This window comes from Phaethon aethereus (assembly GCF_964289735.1).
Source record: "Phaethon aethereus genome assembly, chromosome: 8".
NCBI lineage: Eukaryota > Metazoa > Chordata > Aves > Phaethontiformes > Phaethontidae > Phaethon > Phaethon aethereus.
This window is the reverse complement of record NC_138584.1, coordinates 17,139,079-17,161,052: the sequence shown is the minus strand read 5'-3', so window position 1 is coordinate 17,161,052 and position 21,974 is coordinate 17,139,079. Positions and strand designations below refer to the sequence as shown.

Below are 21,974 nucleotides of genomic sequence, written 5' to 3'. Positions count from 1 at the left end.
ATGCAATACCTCACTAAGTTCCACGTATATAAGTGCATGTGTAAATATATATACACATATATTCTCCGAAGCTATTTGATCACTATCTTGACAAAAATTCAGCAGAAATGAGAAGAATCAGTCACACTTAAGTCATATAAAAGTATTTGTTCCACTTTTGAAAAGCACACAGGAGAGTTGTTTTTGAGCATAAAAGCTTTTCCTGAAGCGATTTAATTTCTTTTCCTCAGCATTATCAAAATCACCATTTACAGTGACAGGACATTGCAGTCATCACACAAGGTCTCTTAAAATTGCTTCCCTAACCAGCGTTCTCGTAAGCCCACTATTAATACCTCATATGCTAGGCAAGACTGGGGCTACCTCCTTTTTAAGCAGTAACTAAATCACATTTCAGCACACCCCTCTCCTCATCTTCACTTTCAGTGTTAAAGCTCCTGTAAACTGTGTTTACAGCTACACTGTGAAGATTGTCTTTGATGTAGCAGTATTAGACCTGATCTGGGAGAAGTCTGAAGTTTGAATTGTTTTAATAATTTATTAAATGGATACGTTGTAGCCTTGATAAATTTCCGTATTTTGGATCCCATGGCATAGTCCTTCAGATACCGTAAAGTTACTTACTCTTCTACATGAGACTTCAAGTTAACCCTCTTCACCTACCTCTTTACTTTCTGATAGTCTTGGGTAACCTGCTGCAGCTGGGCAACACCTAACTCAAGCCACTAGCCATACTTACAGAGATTGAATCTTAAACACAGATGCAGACCCAAGTGGTCAAAAGTAGCTCAAAGTAGGATTAAAACATGTTGTTTCTGGGAATTGCATGTATTTCAACATCTGCGTCCATTCCACCCAACTGGCTATTGGGTTTATGCCAAAATGACCACCTGCTGCCAGGTACCTGTCTTAAAGACACCAGCCTCTCCAGTACAGAGAGACAATCAGTCATACCCACCATACACAGAGCCGGGAACCAGAAAGTCTGAATCATCAACACAGAATTTCGATGACAAAATTCAAAACCCTTTCCATTATTGGTTTTTATTCTGCAGGATAACTTGATGCACAGTTTGTTACCTCAAAGGAGGAGAAAGCTTTCTATAGGAGGAAAAGCACCTCTGATTCAGACCAGCTCTGAAATCATCTAATCATAAACAGCTGTATCTATGGTCTTTAACTATAAAAAGGCTTTTAAAAAAAACACAGCAAACAAAAACAAAATAAAAACCACCTTCTCATCAACAACATGCAGAGGTTTGTTTGCTGGGCACAGTATCTGGCCAGAGCAAGTGCATGCTTTTTCTCATCTGCTGCTGCTGCTTCTATAATACTGTCAATATTCAGACAATTAAATAAATAGATCTGTTCTTCAAGCAAACTGCTTTTGGATTATAGCTATGAAAAGCAGAAAGTTTTTTCCTCCCAAAACTGGAAGAAGTTGAACTCTGTCCTCTTAATAAGGCTGACTCAACAGGATGAGTGGAGTACAAGTGCAGAGGTCAAGTAGCCTAAGAAATCTCTGCTTGGAACCTCCACACAAAAAGGTTGACCAGAAGCAACAGAAACAATACCTGAACATTAACAAGCTCAATGCTTACACCACACTCTGAGAACAGGCTCTGTTTAAAGTGTGATGTTATATATTAAACTCAGCTGTTAAGTTAATACTGAGGTGTGAAAAAACAACCAACCAAGCCTCCAGTAGTCCACAGGCAGTTCCATCACAGCTGTGTTGCCATCATCACAGTGAAGTTATCTCAAAATAAGATGACCTAAAGCAGAAATGCTAGGTCCATCTCTAAGCCTAGACAAATATTTTTCAGAGTATTTGCAAAAAGTGGAACATCTGAGATTTGTGAAATGCTTGGACTCAGCAAAATAGATGTAGGTTTCCTAAATACATAACTATCATTTAAAGGGCAGCTTAGCACTTAAGATAAATGCTTTGCACTAATGTGACTCCAAGGCTGTATTTTCCCCTTTTATAACCTGTTAACATTAATACCTCTAATTTATAGGGCAAAGGAAATTTAAGCAGTTGAAAAAGTGAGCTTGTCCTTACTCAAATAACTTGGTGGCATTTAAATGAGACTTCAAATTAACCCTCTTTAGCTAACACAGCATGTTCTCATTGAATGCTTTACACAAAAAATGCTTCACATTGAATGCTTTACACCACTTAGCTGTTAATCACATCTTCCTTTTAAAAAAAGAAAAAGGATGTATTGTTAAATACACTTAATGGAAAAGAAGCTGACAGTGGGAGTATGTTATCATACAGCACCTGGCCAGTGTGCCAATGAACAGTGAATGGCCCATGTCCTGCCTGATCTTCTACTCCCCTGAACATACTAGTCCAGCCATGAAACACAATTCCAGCCATAAATGAGAAATGCCAGAGACTCACAAACTCTACTGAAATTAAAATTTGACGATTATTTAATGAAAATTGGGACTGGGATGATTATTTTGTATCAGTTGTCAGGAGAAGCAGGGCACAAAGGCACATGCTCCCTCCTCTTCCAGGCACTGCACCCTACCAGCTCCTTTCCACACAGGCTGGGGGACAGGGAGGACTTCCCCAGCTGAAGCCACCCAAAGGCATTGACAGGTGAGGGGGAAGCCCTAATGCCTCCTCCTTCCTGCTCTCCCCCATGTATCAGCGATATCCATGAACTGTACAACAGAGATTTGATAACAGAAGTTATGCTTCACTTCCTCCAATTATTTCCTTCACAGTCTTTGCCTTCTACTCTTTCTTTTCACAGCTTCTCGCTTCTCTTCTCAGTCAAACCACATATTTACTTCCTCAAGCCTCTACAATAAAAGTTAAATGACCATAAATGTATTGGTTGATATCATCATTTTGTACATCCTGCTGCATGTTCAAGAATGCCTTTGCCAGCCTTTGTTTCATACCTTTTTTAATGGTAATCTCTTTGGGGCAGGCATCACTTGGGCCTTAGCAAAAGGATATCCATTCTCCTTGACTTACAAGTATCCAAGCTTGGCTTTTCCTATCTGCACAAACACTATGTGTCACTAGGTCATCACAACAGAAGTCCATGTTGCAGGAAGATAACAAGTGGGATGTGTTTTAACACACAAGTGTTATCTTGTTTGACCAGACACCACCACGTGTCCAATCACAGTGTAACCCAGCCCCATGAACCTTGTATGAAGCCAACTGGGGCGGGGGGGGAGATAATACACCCCAAAAAATGTTTTTATGAAAACAGAAATGCCAGTCTTGAAAAACTGCAAGAGCTTTACCACCAAAAAGCTACCTAGTTCTTTACATGACAAATATATCTATGTTTTCAACAAATGTTGCTTTAATTAAATACTACCTATGTTTGTGGTTTGCTCTTCAATACAAAGAGATTTTCTTGGTAGGCATCCTGTAACCATGCTGTAAGCCTTCAAGAAACTTTTGTCTTTTAAGGGTTATCCCTTCAACCTAAATTTGAGTTTCAGGCCCCTCCTTATACCTAGGTACAGTAGCGTTCAGAGAGAAACCTATAAGCAGTATTACAACATTAAAGAATAATTTTCTTTTTTATGTCAGAAATTATGTGCAAGTTGAACTGCATTACACATTTACCAGCTTTTTAATTAAAAGCTAATTTGGGGATTGTGTGAGAATTTCATTACTTCTTTCCCCCTTCTAAACTGTGAGATTCTGTGGGAGTTCTGTTGTGTTGGATTCTTTTGGGGGTTTTTTTGTTTGTCTGTTTGTTTTTTTAAACAAGAAGCCTTGGGTTTGGGTAGTCTGCTCTGTTAAAATAAATAAAGTCTAAAGGGCATTATCCACACAAACAGCTGAAGGTCACTACCCAACGTGCTCATTATCTCATTATATGGCATAATTCTGTAATGTGTTTTCTTCCAGGATGTGATAATTAGCTTTGTGTTTCTTTGTTTTTAACAAAAACTTGGAGATACCGGAATCTTTTAAGGAAACGGTGAATCATTTTGCAAGGCTGTGCGCAATAAGAGTCAAAGTTACAACCCTTCCTAGATCTTACAATTTCATGGCCTCCACTTCCCAATACGAGTACGAATAAACTGGAATTTTCTGGTGAGGAACATCTCAATACACACATTCAGAAAATGAAAATTCATTCTAAACAAGCCACAAAATCCACAGAGAAGCCATGTGTTTTCCTTCCCATAGAGGATTCAAATCATGGTAATATACTTGGAGCTTAATCAAGTTAGGGCCAGCAAGTATGTATGCTGTAACACAGCCAAGTCCTGAAATCATTACCTTAAACCCAGCATACATGCTGAACACTTTAGCAGCACAGACTGCTTTCAGCTCCCATTGAAATCTGTAGATTCTTGTGGGGATGCTGGATTTTTATTATCTCACAGGGTCAAGCTCTTAGTCCTTAATCAGGCAAGAATCCAGATGAGGTCCATGGGAGATTTGCCAGAGAAAGGACTAAATGCAGAGTGAGAAAGGATGACTCTAAACAACTTGGGAGCAGATCTTTACACAGAACAGAGAGCATGCATATTGTACGCCTGATTCATAGGGAGTAATTTAGCTCACACAGATGGCAGCCACATGTAAAAAGATTTGGCCGTATATATCCTATAGTTGCACCTCCTCTTCATTGAAGAGACACAGGCTCATCACTGGACAGGCATGATTTCAATTATCTAAAACATAAATTTTGACAGAATGAGTCCACTAATAAGATTTTCAAAACTGCTGAAGTAACCATAAAAGACTATAAATTCAATTGTAAAATAAAACACTAACTAGTACCCTTGAGGTTCTTCTCTGCCCTCCAGACCTCCACCAGAAATTAAACAAACCCCACACCAAAACAAAATCATTCTCAATGAACAAGTAAAATTGCTCACTTAAGAAATATCTCTCAAAAGGCTATCTGTAATATCAGCCAGAGCTCTTAAATGAATTACTAACTAATGTCTCTCTTTCCATCTCCCTTGAGGTAAAGGTAAAGTTTTAAGTAGTTTCTTACTAAGTTGTACCACTCACTCACCTTCTTTCTATCTTGAAAAGAACTCGCGCCCTGCTCATTGCACCCCTTCTTCCCTTCCAAAATACAAAAAGTATTTTCTCTTCCTTGACTTCCCTCTGCTCATTTCTTCCCTTATTAAGCATGTGCCCTTTGCTTTATCCTACCGGATTTCTCCACGTGTAGTTCTGACAAGGGCATTTGAATAAATGCAGAGATGTGGTTCTACAAGAGTTAACCAAGTCTACATTTTGTTAATGTACTGACCAGCTGTTTGTTAGCTGTAACCAAAAAGAGCATGCACATTGGCAGTTAACTGTTAAACACATTTTGAAAACTATTAATAAGTTGAAAACAATTCAAGCCCAGTACATGAGTACAGCTTATACTCCCAGGCGAGCATCAGATATAAAAAGAGAACTGAGATGGCCTCCATATGAAATCACAATGGCTCTTCTCCTCAAATAATCTTTTATTGACTTTTTTTTTTTAAAGGGAAGTTGGGGAAAGGAGCTTTAACTCAGGAAATAAGTCATTTATGCCCAATGCTAACATAACCTTTATAAGGCATGTATCTTACTATCACTGTTGCCTGCAAATAGTCTCAGGGAACTTCAGAGCCAATTCTTTGGGTTTCACAAAAATATAAAATGTTCACACGCCCATCTAAGGTACTTCCCCTGCAGAGGGCCCGCAGGTGCCAAAACCCATCTCCCTGTATGTCAAAGGTTCAACTCCTGTTTAAGGGCTTGCCTGAAGAAGGTAAGAGCCCCCTTGACACTACAGATGGCAGGGACTTGCACAGGGAACCCGACCACCGGCAGTGGAATACAATTCTTTGTCTTTTCCAGTACACAAAAAACTCTAGATGTTCCTTCTTGAACAATCAGAAAAAAAACCCATGCAGGTAGATTCTGTAAAAACTAACCACAAAATATTAACCAAGTGTAAAAGCCTGAGGATGTTCATGCTGCAAGACCACAGAAGCTTTCTGGCCATGTGACTTAACTGAAAGCAGATACCTCAGTGAGGCAGGGTGGCTTTTCCCTTACAACAAAACACAAACCAATGGCCCAGCCCTACATATGGGGTGAGCAGTGAGAAACCTTAGAGTGAGACTTTCAAAGTGACTTGGCAAAACTTAGAACAGCTTAACTTTGTTTTCAAGTACTATCAGTAAAGGATAGTGTTATTTAGAAAACAGTCACAATATCCTGGAACTTACTAGATGTAAAATAACTTCGCAGTGGAGTCAGCAGTCTGTGGGGCCTCATACACGCTTTGCAAGCTTTGAAACAGTCTCCCAGAAAGGGCATTAAATAAAATGAGTAATATCTCTTCCTGCTAAACATTAGAGACACACGTAAAAGCTATCATTGAGTCAGCACTTGGTGGTGGCAGTTCGTACAGTAAAATCTGTTTTGTTGGAATTTATAACAGTCTGAAGGTGGCCACTGCTATACATCTCACATACTTAAGATTTTTTTTTTTAAACTGTTACTATTATTTTTGCAGAAGAAAATAACATTCAAACGACCCATTCCAACATATCCATAATTAGGGGGTAACATCAGGTTTTGATTTTGGGGGAAAAACAAGAGCTAGGGACTGTCTTTCCCAGCTGACACAAGTTGGCTATTAAATAAATAGCATTTTAATACAAACAAAAAACAAGCAGACAAAGGATCTAATACAGGGTTAAGTCACTAAGTTTTTTTCATATTGCTTGGTATGGTTTAGATAAGCTCAGATGTTTCAGGCTTTCATGTGCTAGCACCGTAGCGTGACGCACTGAGTGTGAAGGATTCCAGCTCAGAACCCTGAAAAGGACTGCAGACTCATTTATTTAACAATGTTAATAGGAAAAACATGCAAGTTTCAAGACTACATTGTACAATGGTGCATTTCCTTTCCATTATGCATCATATATCACTGTTAGAAACCATGCTAGGTTGGCAAATCCTTCTTATAGGTACAGTTACATCTGTTACATGAACAAAAAGGTGTTTCTGTCAGCTTTTCATGTACTTTTGGGTCAGGAGGTGTAGCTATGCCCCTAAATCAAATTGCTTTGTTGCCATATGCTCCACTTCTGACAGGACACATTTTACTTGGTGGTTGATGTCTAACTGTGCCACCAGTTGAACCATGGATCAAGTTACTCAACATACTTGAACAATACTTTGATACTCGACTTCTGTAAGAAGAAATTCAGTTTTGATCTAGTACAAACATGAGTTGCTGCAAAAAAGGGAGGCTCCACTACCCCTGCCACCCACCTTCAAGGGTCCCTGTGTTTGCTCTAGCAGTCATGAAGGTACAGGGAAAACGGATCGCCTTTCTAGGACTTCAAAAGCTCTCATGTAAGCACACAGGAGCCAGGCTGAAATTTGTTTTTCCTGTCAGTGAACTGGGAGTTAAACTTCCATTCCCTTCAATGAAGTTAAAGCCCATTATTTTACAAACATCTTATGAGATTCATGATAATTTACTGGCTGTACAATGCAGCAGGAGTCTTAACATTACACTGCAACGGACGCTACTTGGTTAAGCATAAGTCTGACTGTAAACCTGCTTTAAAAAAGCCACCCCCTACTGATCAACTGAAGAGTGGTACCAACATTTTCTAATGGGATGCAAACAATTGAATAAGCAGATGCGCGCACACACACATACCCCCCTGCGAGGTCAGCACAGACCTGGCTCCACAAGATGGGGAAACGACTGCTCCACGAGTCGGGGGAACACACGCACACTGCCTTGGCACGGGCCCCCACTGCGATGATGGCTCCACGAGACAGGGAAACGGCATAGCGGGGGCCCGTGCCGAGGCGGCACACGTGCATTTCCCCAGGAGACCACAAGGATAGTTGTTTAAAAAGTCTGTGCCAGCTGCTCTGTGTGTATATTAGGAGCATTACAAAGGCATTAAATACTCATTGGTGATGAGATCACCCTAACTAAGAAAACATACTAATACGCATCATCTTGGATACAGACAATTACAGTGAGGTATTAGATACAAGAGGAAGAACATACCCACAAGGAAAGAGGGGCGCGGAGAGCATCACACAACATTGCAGGGTCCCTCTGAAGGTGAGCAATAGCTTGAGTCACTTCATTGGCACTACAGCCCTTGCACAGCAGGTTCCCACTAAATCTCTAACTGTACCAGCCATGGCCTATTTAACAAAATAGCACTAAGTACATAACTAAAGTGGATGGGAAAAAAGCAAACCAACCTACGTATCAGAAATGGAGGAGGAATGTCAAAAGACTTCAGACAAGGACAACTGTATTGTTACCAGCTCAGGACATGAACCCTAGGATTAATTCTATTAAAGAAAAAGGAGCTGCACTACGCTGCTCTGAAACTTCTGCCATAAATCTGTCCTAGAGACATGATGTTATACAATCATATCAGGATCGGACACCTACTGCTGAGTTTAGAATGGGATTAAAGCGCAGAAGATATAGCAACTCTGTGCAGAAAGTTACAGTCTAAACATGCACCCTTTCCAGGTGTGGGGGCTTGTAACCCACAAAGCAGCAAACTGAATCCCCAGAGAAGCATTCCAGCAAGGGACCCCAGCAGGTAGCACTGGGACAGCAGCACACAGGCTGGCACCAAGGAGCACTAGAGATAAATCATATTGCTTCTACTGGAACAGAACATTGCTGCTTTCAAAAAGGTAATGAAAACAACTGGAACAAGGGGAGAACATGGGTATCAGAACTGAAGCAACTTAATTAGTTCAGTCAACTAGAACAAAAAAATGTTTATTGCTCTAATTACATTAATCCAGTCTGCTAGGCCAAAAAGCATTGATTTATTGCTCAGAAATCCTCCCTACTAAATCCCAACTTCACTCTACTTTTTCTTTGAGCAATCCTGTCAAATCATAAACAGATACATGAATACTCGACCTATAAAACCATCTTAAGTACATTATTGTTTCTCTGGAGAAAGAGGGAAGCTACATTCTAGGACTTCTAAGGGCAGGGGGTGGGAGGAAGAGTCCTTTGTTAGCAACCTTTACTTGAAAGGTCTTAGACAATTTTTTTGCTGAATACTGGTGTGATGTCAAAACAAACAGAAGAATTAGCTGATTAGGTTTTCTCCGCACACAGGAAGATTTTAACACCACCATTAAGCAGCTCAATACTCAAGAGCTCTTTAATTCGAATTCTTTTCTCCTGAATCATATCAATGAAGTTGAAGTTCAGACTGGTATTCATAAGAGCTGACTTACAGGCTTCTTGATACAAATAAATTTACTGGATCTCAAAAGTACAACGGGAACCTAGAATTACATAACTTTAGCTTTAAAGATTCTTTTATTCAAAATCAACCATCACAGAGAGTCTTTATTTACTATTTTACTTTGAGCATGACATCGCTTTAAAAACCTAGCTTTCCCCCCCCAAAAAAAAAGTAAAAGAGAACAGAGACTTCAAGAGAATTCACAAGCAAGAGAACAGGGTCTTTATCATGATTGCTTTTATTTTTCTGCTACTGGCATGAAGTATTCCTTATTCTAAGCATTTTAGTTACATTATTTTTTTTTCTTGCTATAGTAACTATTACGAAAGTCAGCTAGCTGGCCTTTTAACAGGAGACACTGGAGAAGCATTTGCCTAGGTGTTACATTTTAGACAACTGTAATCTTAAAAAAACCCTCAAAGAGTCCTTCCTGTGATGCATATTCTCTCTTACTTCCACCTGTGATGATACAAGTTATTACAAGAGATCAAACATGAGTGCTGGGAGAAGGAAAGCAAATGCAGGGAACAGTGTGTCCACGAGCACTCTTTCCGAAGAGAAACAACTACTACTGGCCTAGTTCCAAAAAGCAACTGAGACAAGTAACACCCAAGGTAATCTCTGAACGGTTTTCTTCCCAATTTTCTCAAATATCCATTACTTTTTCAGCTTGAAAGTGAAAATATCCCATAAAACAATAATTACTGCTTTGAATTCATTAGCACTATAAAAGAAAATTTTGCTAGACTGATGTAGCATTTCAAAGCAGAAAATGTGGAAAACCAGCAACTTTTACAAAGTCTGTATTTTAACAAATCATCTCCAAAGATGAAGTTTGCCCTAACGTGAGAAACTGAAGCCATGTATTAAACTTCTAACATGTTGCACAAACTATGCGTGGGATGTAATGTAGTCCTACCTGCTGTTGTAAGTTTTCTTCTAATGATGCAAGAGAAGAGTCACATTTCACCTGAAAATTCTTTTGCTTACAGCAAAGTGTCTTACATTTCCCACCCCCATGCTTCAAGCGTGACTGATTCTACTTCCTGTAAAAATAGTGATTTTTAAAAAATAAAAACAAAAATAAAAGTAGGGGTTGGCATGGCAGGAGAAGAAAGAGAAAAGAGAAGCAGCTCCATCAGTTAAGACACTCCTCGGGACATCATAACCAATTTATGACTTGCCAAAACTTCAACCAGCTTATTCCTTATTTGAGATCACAAAGGACTTCTGCTGTTCAGCATCCATTAGTCTAAACACAAGCAAGGCAGGCAAAAAGTCTGACAGACCTTTAAATAAAATCTTTGGCATTTTCATGCCTCCAAAAAAGAGCAGAGAGGAGGGTTTGAAGAATTAATGAGATAACAGCAGTTAGCACAGATGTGATCCAAGTACTTTAAAGCTATTACATTAGCCCTTCAAACAGTCCTGCATGGAAGGCGAAGGGGCAGAACACATTTGTTTTACATATCAAGAGACCAAGATTGAGAGATGAAATAACTTCTGGCAAGATCAGAGAAAGTCACTAGTGCAGATACAAGCCTTTGATCTTTCAGTCAAAAGCCGAGGCTCATAAGTTAGTCCTATGCATTTAATACACCTGTGGCCATCAGGCCATGGGGACTCCAGAAGAACCAATCGAGCCAGCGCCCCAGCCGTTGGCTACGCTCATCTCCAGGAGTCCCTGCTGATGGCTGAGGCCAGGCCACAGCTGGAGAGAGTTGCTCTGACAGCCCATAACTCACTCCAGCCTCTCACAAAGGGCATTTACATTTAGTTAGCACACAGGATGAACATACACACGTCAAGTCGCACAGGGCTGCTGTGTGTTGGCTGTATGAAAAGCGGATGTCAGTCAACAGGCAGGAGAAGATGCCACCACGGTCCTCAGACACAGAGAGCAGGCAGCACACCTGCCCAGCAGTGCCCTGAGCCACGTGGAGGTTTTGTGCTTCAGAGAAGATATTTCCCAAGAGTAACGAGGAATTGCCCATTTGGACTAAACAAACACACAAATATATACAACATAAGAAACTCTTACAGCAATAGTCACATCTTCTACAGATTTCCTTAAAGCAAGTCCAAACGTGCAAAATGAACTATGTTAAGCTACTTCAGCAATAGCTAGATTTTCAAGTAGCCTTTTCACTTTTACTCACTTTCATACCATTGCTGAAGCCTAAGGAACCACCATGACATTGTGATGCTCAGCGGCCATTTACCCCCACTGATTTTTTTTTTTTTTTTTTTTTCACATTAATGAAAGGCATACAATCCTGTGAAGTAAAAAATGGCAGCTTGACTTAGTTGCTTGAATCAAGATAGCTTGAGGAGAATCTCTAATAGGACATAAGTTTTACTGCTCCATTTAAATGGAAATTAATAATATAAAGGAAAATTCTATTTATTCCAAAATAAATTGCATCAACAACCCTTTCCAGACACAAGGCAAATTTGGTGTTTCAGGGTGTGAAGAAAGAAAAGAAGTGGTGAAGATAACCACAAAAATCAATTCTCCACCCACTCTTGGCTCTAAGTGTTAAGTAAAATAAATACATTAAAAAATTAAAAACAACAACAAAAAAACCCCACACCAACACACCAAAGGTGTTCCAGAGGAAAGCAAACTTTTTGCTGAAGAGGTAAAACAGCAACAAAGCATACAAATGTTTCCATCACCTAACCCTGAATTCCTTTATTTGTTACTTCTTCTATGCACTGCTTCCAATAATGAGAGTAATGACATTTTCAGTTTAGTTCTTTCCATCCCTGACAGGTAAAATCCCTTTTTTATTAACTGTCTATTAGTAAGTCCCACAGCATAGCAGTCGCCAAATAAGGGAACAATAGCTCCATCTTTTATAAAGTACACTTAAAAAGCATGAAGAAAAGCACACTGTGCTTGAAGCAGCTGCACTTTATGGAATTATAAAAAACCTTTGCTTTTGTCAACTGGGGTAAAAAATTTATCCTTGGTGAAATTCCGTTGACTTAAAACAAGTTTACACTAAAGAGGAATCCAACTCAATGCCTTCAGGTAATGAAACATGGCACAGAGTCTTTGTACTAAATATATTTTTTCCACTCCAAATCCACATCTCCTATGACTTACAACCTGAGGGCCTTCAGTTCCTTTTACTGTCATTAGCTACAGAGGATGAAATTATTTCTCTTCTTTGGAAAGGAATGTATCTGGTCCCTATATTCTCTCTATACTATAACTTAACCAGTAGTGAAACAACAGTGTTGATACATACAAATGCATTTCTGTGGAAAAGCTTATCAAAGAAAAAGACTTGCAGAAACTCAATACATTTTTCATATGAAAGTAACAACTGTTTTTCTAATAGCAGATGCTCCATTTCTTGTTGAGACACCTTAGGATTGCATCTGGAAATGCTGGGTTTGGGGTCCTACAGTCCTTGGAGTCTAATTCTTCCTGTGGCAACAAGTAAAACTGTGCTGTTTGATGCTTGCGCAGGCCCTGCTTAATCCATATGACAGAATTTATATTATTTTGCAGCAAAAGAAACAAGCAAGCACAAAATAAAGTTATAATTCTGTAGAGACAAGGTAAGCATGTTCAACACAACAACGTCTGTGATACTTTTGATGGGAGAATAATTTTAAAACATGGAAGAAAGTTAAATGGCAAATACATACTAATTAGAAGACAATTTTTAGGTATGTCCCAGAGTACCTACCACTTCACTCTGCAGACCCTTGGGTTCAGAAATCTTCTGTGCCTCTCCTTAATATAAGACAAGACAAAAATGCCACCTTTAGCTAACTAAAGATGCCCTTTTAATTAATAAAAAAGTAAGAGATCAAGGGTTTGTGTTAGTTTTAAGATAAATGACAAATGGAGAAGCTAAGAAAGCGTTAACAAGTGCCTACAGTAGAGAAAGGATATTAAAAGATCTACAAGCAAAATCCTAAATCCCAATTCCCTTCAGAAAACAAAAGAATTATTTTTAGCATGGTATTTATAAAATAATTTTGCGATGCTTGAAGACTAGTTTCTCTTTTAAAAAAAGTTAATAATTTTCCTTAGAAAGACAAGGATTAATGCCATTCACCATTCCATGCCATAAAATTTTTCGCAAAACTGTTTTTCATCAGTTGAGTACTTCCCTCCAGAGACACTTGGTAATGCTGCCATTTGCGTGCATCAATACAAATCAAGTACTGCATTATGAACTAGATATTTCTTAGAATTCCTTTGGCATTGTCTAGAGTCAGTTTTAATCAAAGAACCAGGCCTTCATGTTTACTGATAAATGCTCTGGTTCAGCAAAGCACTCAGATGTATGCTCAGTTGTTTTGCTGAATCAGGACCCACAACCCCACATCCTACTGCTCCACGTGGGTGCAGAACTCTGCCTGAAAGCCAACTGTTTATAGCTTCAGTGCTTTGCTGATACAGGAAAAATACAGTCTGCTGAGTTCAAGCCATTCCAAGTCTGTGATAAAATTACCTCTTCTAAAATACACAACCTTTCTCGGTATCCCGACACTCAAAAGCTCTTCAGAATTTTTTCTGTGGTTTTGGAAGATAAAAGTACTATTTATGCATAAACCACACAAAAATGACACAGGAGCTGACTCAATTCAGTTGGTTGAGAGACAGACAGAAAACCAGATTAAAAACTTAATTTACATAGGAAGAGATCACCAAGCAGCAGTGCTGAAGAAACATTAATTCAGAGGACCTACAGATTTAGTCGTGCTTCCCAAGTTTGATCAGTCTTTGTATTTAAATTGCTCACTTAAGAATGTAATTGACTGCTTGAAAGGTATTACTACTTTTTGTGTGAAATTAACTATCAGGTTTTTATGTATCTCTTGGCTTCTCATAGTTGTCTCACCAAGCTCCCTGACATGAACTTAGGAAATCATCATTTGGTTCCCTATCAGATGAACATCTGACATTAAGATACTTCAAATCACCATCAGGATACTGAAAGGATTTAAAAAAAAAAAAAAAAAAAAAAAAACACACCACCCCAAAACCAATTTCCACGTTTAAAATCAAGTCAATGGTTCCTAATTAGTATTTCTTAGAACTGAGAGCATGACAGTCTCTCATTAAAAGAGTGTGGTCATTCCCTTACAGGCACTACAGGAGGGCTCCAAGCCTTTCCAACCAGAGGTGTGGCAGCAGCAGATACAAGGTGCACAAGGCACAGCACACGAAACAGCCTTCTGCTCCTCTACCTCTTCTCTGAGCTTGCAAGTCTTTAAACGCTCCGAGTACGTGGCACTCCAGGACATGGTATAGTGGGCATGGTGTTGGGTTGATGGTTGGACTTGGTGATCTTACAGACTTTTCCAACCTTGATGATTCTATGAGTACTGGTTAATCTCATCCTCTGAAAGGCTTGCTATTCAGACCATGAAGGGACAGGTGTTACTGGGTGGTTTTTCAAGGGAGGCAGAGGTTGGCTGGCTATGAGAAAGAAATGAAGGAAAAGGGAGGTTCATTCAAAAGTTATAACCAGACTGTGCTTTACTTCAGCCCTAGTTATTCAAGAGCCAACTTCTGTCCCTTGGTTCTCATCCTCTAACCACAACTTAAACAAACACACACCCCCAATTTTGACAACAAACATTTTGAGGAAAATTAAAACTTACAATTTAATTACATCTGGGAAATACCCAGCAAACACTGTTTAAAATGGAAGGAAACTTGTGAGTCACTCCCAGCATTTTTTTTTTTTTCCTCCAGTGGAAGGACTTTTTATTATACTTTGAAGGATCCTATATTAGTTTTGGAAACATAGTGTTCAAGGTCAGGGGAAGTTCTTCTTTAAAAAAAAAGCATCATGACAAGGCCTGTTTCTTCCTGTTATGGTTATTAACATGGCACCCATCACCACCATATCTGGAGGGCACGGATCCAAAAGATACATTAGCTTACAAGCAAACAGCCTTATTGAAAATGAAGCACACATGCTCTGAACAACGTAAGATTACTTATAAGAACAAGTATGTAGAAAGGAAAAAAAAAAGTTAGGGTAACAATACAGCAGAGAACCAGGATATAAAGAGCTGTTGAAAGAAAACCAGACAGACCTAATGTGAGCAGATAAACCAGTAAGTTCAATATTACAGAAAATGGGCAAATTCTTCAATATATCAAATTCTTACACTCTCTCCATCAGACTGACCATAACCATGAAACTCTGCCACAAGGAGAGGGGTGTCTACAAGGCAAGCACAGGAAACACCAAATGTCAGAGGGGTTGAGGGAAAGAGAACATAGCTGCATGGGCAATTTCTGGTTGGTATCAGATGCCATGGCTGTGCTGCTTTGGTGGCAGCGGGAATGATTTGCAACACCAGAGAATCTACCCCAGAAGGCTGGAGTGAGACCCTTGGTCAGTGCAGATCCACAGGCTCTATTTCACCCTTCTTGTGAAAAAGGTAAAAAAGAAGTTTGATTTACAAAAATTTTCCTATTCCTTCATGGGAGAACCTTCCTGTTGAAGGTTTGGCCTTCAGAGTCTAGGGCAGATACGCTTTTCAGCTTTTCTCCAAAACATTTTATCAAGACATACATCATGCACCCAACTGCACAAATTTGCAAGCAAGTAAAATAAATATGTTTCAGCCTTTGATTTAAGCCACATTAGTACAGAATATTTTTGCTCCAAAGACTACAAAGCCAGACTTGCTTATGAGGTTATTCAAGGCTGTAGCGTGTGCAGTTCTGAGGGTTCATGTGGAGTTGCTACTGCAGGTTGCCAGACCTTAGCTTAAGCCCCCTTCAAAAACATAATTCCTTCAGACAGGCAGGTAGTTTGCCAGCAATTCTCCTCTCCATCCTGCCTTGGACTGTCCATGGGGAAGAAAAATCTCACAGTAATCCAGGTTTTCTTTGCAGTCTGTTTTGATACAATTGAAGCTGCATAAATAGGAGCTTACAAGAAACCTGTGTTCAAGCTCAAAGTAAACTAGATTCAGATAAGCATTTACCTGCATACATCTGGGCAGTAAGAGGAGGTGGAGAAATAGATAAATATTCTTTGAATATTTATACAGACTATTTTCAATGCACAGTTAGTGAGGTGTATTCTTTAAGCTATCAACATGAAAAACATGCAGTTTTGTGGCTCAGGTTTGAATATGCATCTCTATGCATCACGTCATCTAAGTTAGCTTTTTTTAAAAATATAGTTAACACATTAGTACCTTAAAAAAGCAAGAATGGAAAGAAAAAAGCAAAACACAGATTCTGTCTAGAAGATTGCCTATATCTGAAAAGATAATAATGCTGATTATATTGGAAAGTTAGCAACCTAAACCAATAGCAGCAGCATCAGTGTAGGACTGGCAAACAAAAGAAAGGTGTGCTCTCCTGCAGCAGCCTCACTACTTCAGAAACAAAGAATGAGCTGGAAAAAGGCTCAGTATACAAAAATCAACACCCTAGGGAGGTGGCATGCTGCCCCCTGCCTCCCCCAGGCTTCACCACAGGCACGCAGGGATTTTATTTATACTACTTAGTTTTATTTATACTAGTACGTTAATGGTTCAAGCCTGAAAAAGTGAGGGTTCTGTACCCTGGCAATTAAGAGCCAAGCCTGCAGTACCCTCGCCATCACGCTGACAATAGCTCATGGACACCTGCCATGGCTTTTTCCACACATAACTGGAAAACGTTGCTTGCTCCCACCCTTATTTCACCTATAGCCACAAACTCCCTTCATTTAAAGCATAACTGTTTGGGTTAACAGGACTCTCTGACTACGAGCAGAAAAACGTTGCAAAAGCTCCATCTAGATAACCTTCAGAGCGCTGTCCTTTTTCAGTTGCAGTTACCTCTGCCTGAGATCTCTCTCTCTCCCCTTCATCACAGTCCATCAGTTCCTTATTGCTCTTTTCTTACGGTACTCATGACACTCTGTAAAGGATATTAACTAGTTGTTCTCATGAAGAATTTATTGCAAAAATAAAAACCATGGAAGAAAAATAAAACCCACAGGATGGGCACAGCTAGAAACCACAATGATAGTGCTTCCTCACCTCTCCCTAACAGACCATGACCCTTTCTACTCCCTTTTGTTCTCTTCTTCCCATGCAGATAGTGGAAAGACTCAGTCTCAAAGAAAGAAATAACTTTGAAGTTAGCCCTGCTCTGAGAAGGGGGCTGGACTAGACTTCCAGAGGTCCTTCCAGCCAAAATAATTCTATGACTCTACTTATGAATAAGCATCTGATCCAGTCCAAGGCCATTGTGCTTTTTAAGAGTTTGTTTCAAGAACAGCTGCCAGAGGAAAACACAGAATTGGGGAGTAAAACCAAGAAAACCACAATAAACTTCAGGACAGATGTGCTAAGTTTCTGAACTTTCTAATAGTAGTGGTATGTTTAATAACACTTTTAAGTTAGTAGGTTTTAATTAAAGCTGGTATTAACAGGTAAGCTGATTTCTTAGGCAAGCAATCTCCTCAGCAGCAAACTGGAATTGTGGTTGTGATCAGTTGAAACAGTTTTCATTTTCTACACTGGCACTTTCATTTAAAGTAGATTTTTACACATCCATAATGATTCAGATTCACTCCAAGTAATCCCTCTTCTCAGCTAAGACCAGCATTCATATACTCAGCTCACGCTGCAGACACTCAGACACGCCCTGCATTGCTGAAAGTTCATCTTAGTGAAGCTATTGCAAAATGTTAGCATCACGTGTTATTAAATAATCAAAGTTACTAATGTTGGGCGGGTGCCTTCAGGAGGTCAACCCCAGAGAAAGTCCCACAAGGCTTGAGGGCTTGAAACAACATAATTTTCCATGCTGACGATGAAAGGAAGCCAAATTGTAACACATTTAATTGCTCAGCCCTGTCTCTTCCAAAGCTGGTCATCCTTTCCACAGTGAGGACATCTCAGATTTAAGCAAGCCATCTGTCCACTGTCCATTTTTCCCACTACCTCATTTTGACTGACTCTGTATCCAATTGGCCTCCCAACAACCCACACTGTATGCAAGCTGGACACATAAGACACTTCTCCTTGCAGCCACAGGAAGAACTTTGACAAACAAACATACCGAGAAGAATCACTTCAGCACTTGAAGAAACGATAACGTGATCTAGGTACTTGAACACTACAGATCTTTTCTTTCTCTGTCACAAGTTACTGCACCACACTGTTTTAAAAACCCCTATCTAGGACAAAACATGGGACAAGAACAACCCCCATAAGTGGCAATGCATCTTCCTAACCTATGAGACCCACAAAACCACTGACAACTGTTATTAAAAAGTCTTTGCCATCATCATTGACAGTTAACATTATAAACAGATTAGACAACTGTCAGGAATGAGATGAGGTTTATCCCAAAGGGGTAGGAAGGATGGACGAACTCGGTGACCTATTACAAACCTTTCTAGGATTTCATCAGAAATTTCTTTTTACGAACTGAAAAAAAAAAAAAATCAGGACTTAATTCCAGATTATAGACCTTGAAGTCAGCACTGAGCTGCATTGGCACACCCTTTCAGCCCAGCTCTGTAAAGAGACCCTCGCTCAGCTTCACCAGCACAATCCTGCACCCAGGGTAATAAAGCCAGCCTCTTGACAGAGCGAACAGTTCAGCCTCAGCATCATGCTGGCAGAGCTACCCTGCTTCCGCTCCCAAAGGCTTCCATAGCAACCTCCCCCTTTATAATATACATGCACTTTGCAATTTCCTTTTTTAAAAATAAATATATATAACTCAAATAATTTATGTTACTACTGCAGTTCTTTAATGATTTTAAGGAGGAACATAGGTGTAAGAAAATGCTGTCACAGGAGCAGCATTTTTTCTCACATTACCATACCAGCAGTTAGGATCACAATAGTTTTATATCAAACATAGACATAAATATAAACTTCAGCTGACCTACACTTATCCAACACGAAAAAGTATTTTTGATCAATAATTCTGAATATATACAAGTTACACTGAATGCATGATTTACATAATGCCACTTACCTGCAGCTGCAAAGCACAAAATCATCAAAGCAAACACTGAAGTCACACAACCTGAAGACATTTTTGCAAACGCTGTATCTTCTCAAATCAACTCCCTTTGTAGCTCTTCATGTAGATTTACTTCCTTTGCAATTTGTGGTATGTTTTGAAATCAAATCTTCCAGACTTTTAATTGCCTACAGAAAGAAGTAAAAAAAAAAAAATTTCAATACAAATAGAACTTAGAGAAACGTTACTAGAGATTTAAAATTATCTCTCTTGTTACAAGAGAAACAGAATTCTTTCTTAAAGGACTACTAGAGGAATGCATTTTATACTGCCAGATACCCTAGGTACTGACAGCTTAGTACTCTTCCCCCCTGTATTTCAGCACTTCTTTGCAGCTTTTGCTCTTTCATATTATACATTGTGCAAGCTGTGATCTACTTGGAACTGAAATCCCACAGTCCTTTCTGTGAACCAATACTGAAGTCCTGCTGAAGCCTGCCAATGGTACTCATAGCCTCAGATATGTTTATTTTAAAAGTATTCAGGTTTTCTCTGGGACCTATAAACATTTGTTTATTTATTTATCTGCTGTTACCTTTATTATACCATGGAGAAATGTTTCACATGTGCTCTATCTGGTTTATGGGTAACACGATAAACTTAACTCATAATTTCTCAGTATCAAAAATTCTGAAAGCTTTTCAAGGCCACTTGATGCTAAACATAAACATCAAGCTGTTTAGAATCTTTATTTTAAGATATTTCAAGACATGATATACCAGGTCAGCAAAACAACTTAAATGTGCCATACAAATAAATGACGATACAGCTGACGCCTGCAGGCATTAAAAACAGCAAAAATTCTGACTCCAGAATGCATGTAGCAGATTTGTTAGGGGAAACACTTAGTAGATGCACAATATCTTCTTCCACTTCTTTTTTTTAATCTATTCTTAGTCATCTAAATGTCTAGAATGAGGCTATAGACCAAGTAGGTAAGGAACCAGAACATTGGTATTGTATTCAATCAAATAAAAGTTTTATCTACTTAACTTCACCACCAGCCTTCAGGAGCAGAAGATGACAGATGGTGCCTCAGCAGCCACTAACACTCACCACAAAGCAATGCAAGCAATTACAAACCACCATCACGAGGCTAAGTGACAGCAAAACGCTGAGTCAGGACCAAAATCTAAACTGTGTCAACATGAATGTCATTTAAAAGGTTCTTGCTGACATCAAAATGCAATGAAGTACAAAGTCAGACAAAAGGCTAGGCTCTGTATATGGCATGTGCCATGCTGTGCACGATCAAAAGTCTGCACAAGGAAAACCTGCACCTAGACCAGCACTTCGAGATACCTGCCGATAGCACTTCTATGGCTACGAGGAAGACACCAGGAACTCCTCTGCAGAATTTCTCCATGGGTAACTCGGCAGAGACGGCACTGCCCTGTGCGGAGGGAAAGGACTGTCTGTGCCCAAGGCCAGACCTACAGCCTCCAACAGACCCTCCACTCAGCACCCAGCTCCCAGCACCTCTGACCCGCCTCGGCAGCGCCTCAGACCCACCTGCATGGGAACGGAGCCCAGGAGCGGCTCTGCAGGCTGCTGGCAGCCCCTGGGCACCACACTTCTGCAGGGCAGAAACGTACGGGGCAAGGAACGAGCCGGATATCTATCACAACATGGGGGTTCATGCAGTTCACTTTCAAGCTCAGCCTCCCATACAAGAAGCACGTTTGATTTTCTTTCCTGTTTGCTTTTGACACATGATATTTTAGGCTGAAATTCTGTAACTGGCTCTCTCCCCTGTGTGCCTCTTCATCCAGTGGCTTGGAAACATTGTCAGACAACAGCAGTGAATGAAGGAAACCTCTAGAGAAACGGTAACTCTAGTAGTGCTACCTAGTAACCTTGATCTTCTACCTACTGGCACTCAATCTGTGGAAGAGGAATTTACTCTTGACTCTACAGAGGAAGACGTCGCTTTGCACAGCGTAAACAAGATCCGGGTCTCTTCTTATCTGCTATTCACAAAGTTATGTATGATTAACGTATGATTACATATCCCAAACTGGAGATTCTTCTATGTCAGAGTAAAATTACATGAGACTGTCACTATATGTGAAAATACATAGTCACACTAACCTAAAACCACGACGTCAAAAATTAAGAACCTGAGAAACCACCTTGGCATGTTTAAAATAGCCTTAGCTGCAAAAAAAAAAAACAAACTACATTTTTGTTGTCTTCCATGCATTGTCCTTTTAAAATGGGCCCTGAACTTAGGACTAGATATTAATTAATCTAAGAGAAAAAAATGTTTTTACAAATAAACAAATACCTACTTATACATAATTCATGTAACAACATCAGTTCTGTATAATTTTGCTTATTCCATCTTAAAACATACCACTGTTACTGAAGTCGAATGTTTCATCACTTACAGGTTCTCTGGCACAAACTATGCTTTCCACTGTTTGGTGGGATCAATACATTTAAAAAAAAACATTAGGTGGGACTACAACACTACCACACAACATGACTGAGATAACAAAACACTGTGATGAATTTCTGTCATTAACAGAAAGACAAACAATGCAGCCTCATAATGAAGCAATAATCCACCCTAAAACTCCAAACAAGTACGATTTGCCTGAAGAATTCTTCCATGACATTTTGTAGAAGATGGGTTCATCTTCAAGGAAAAACGGTTCTGGAGAAGGATGAAAACACA

The 21,974-nt window shown here is 39.5% G+C and overlaps 1 protein-coding gene across 1 annotated transcript in view; it reads right to left on the bottom strand.

Moving 5' to 3' along the window:
- TGFBR3 (transforming growth factor beta receptor 3) overlaps positions 1-19,729 on the bottom strand; it is a 104,735-nt gene extending 85,006 nt beyond the window's left edge. The window contains exon 1 of the mRNA XM_082003126.1: positions 19,247-19,729. Within this exon, the coding sequence (XP_081859252.1) occupies positions 19,247-19,307 (61 nt within the window). The 5' untranslated portion in view covers positions 19,308-19,729. The remainder of the gene's footprint in view (positions 1-19,246) is intronic.
- Between the last annotated feature and the right edge of the window lie 2,245 nt (positions 19,730-21,974).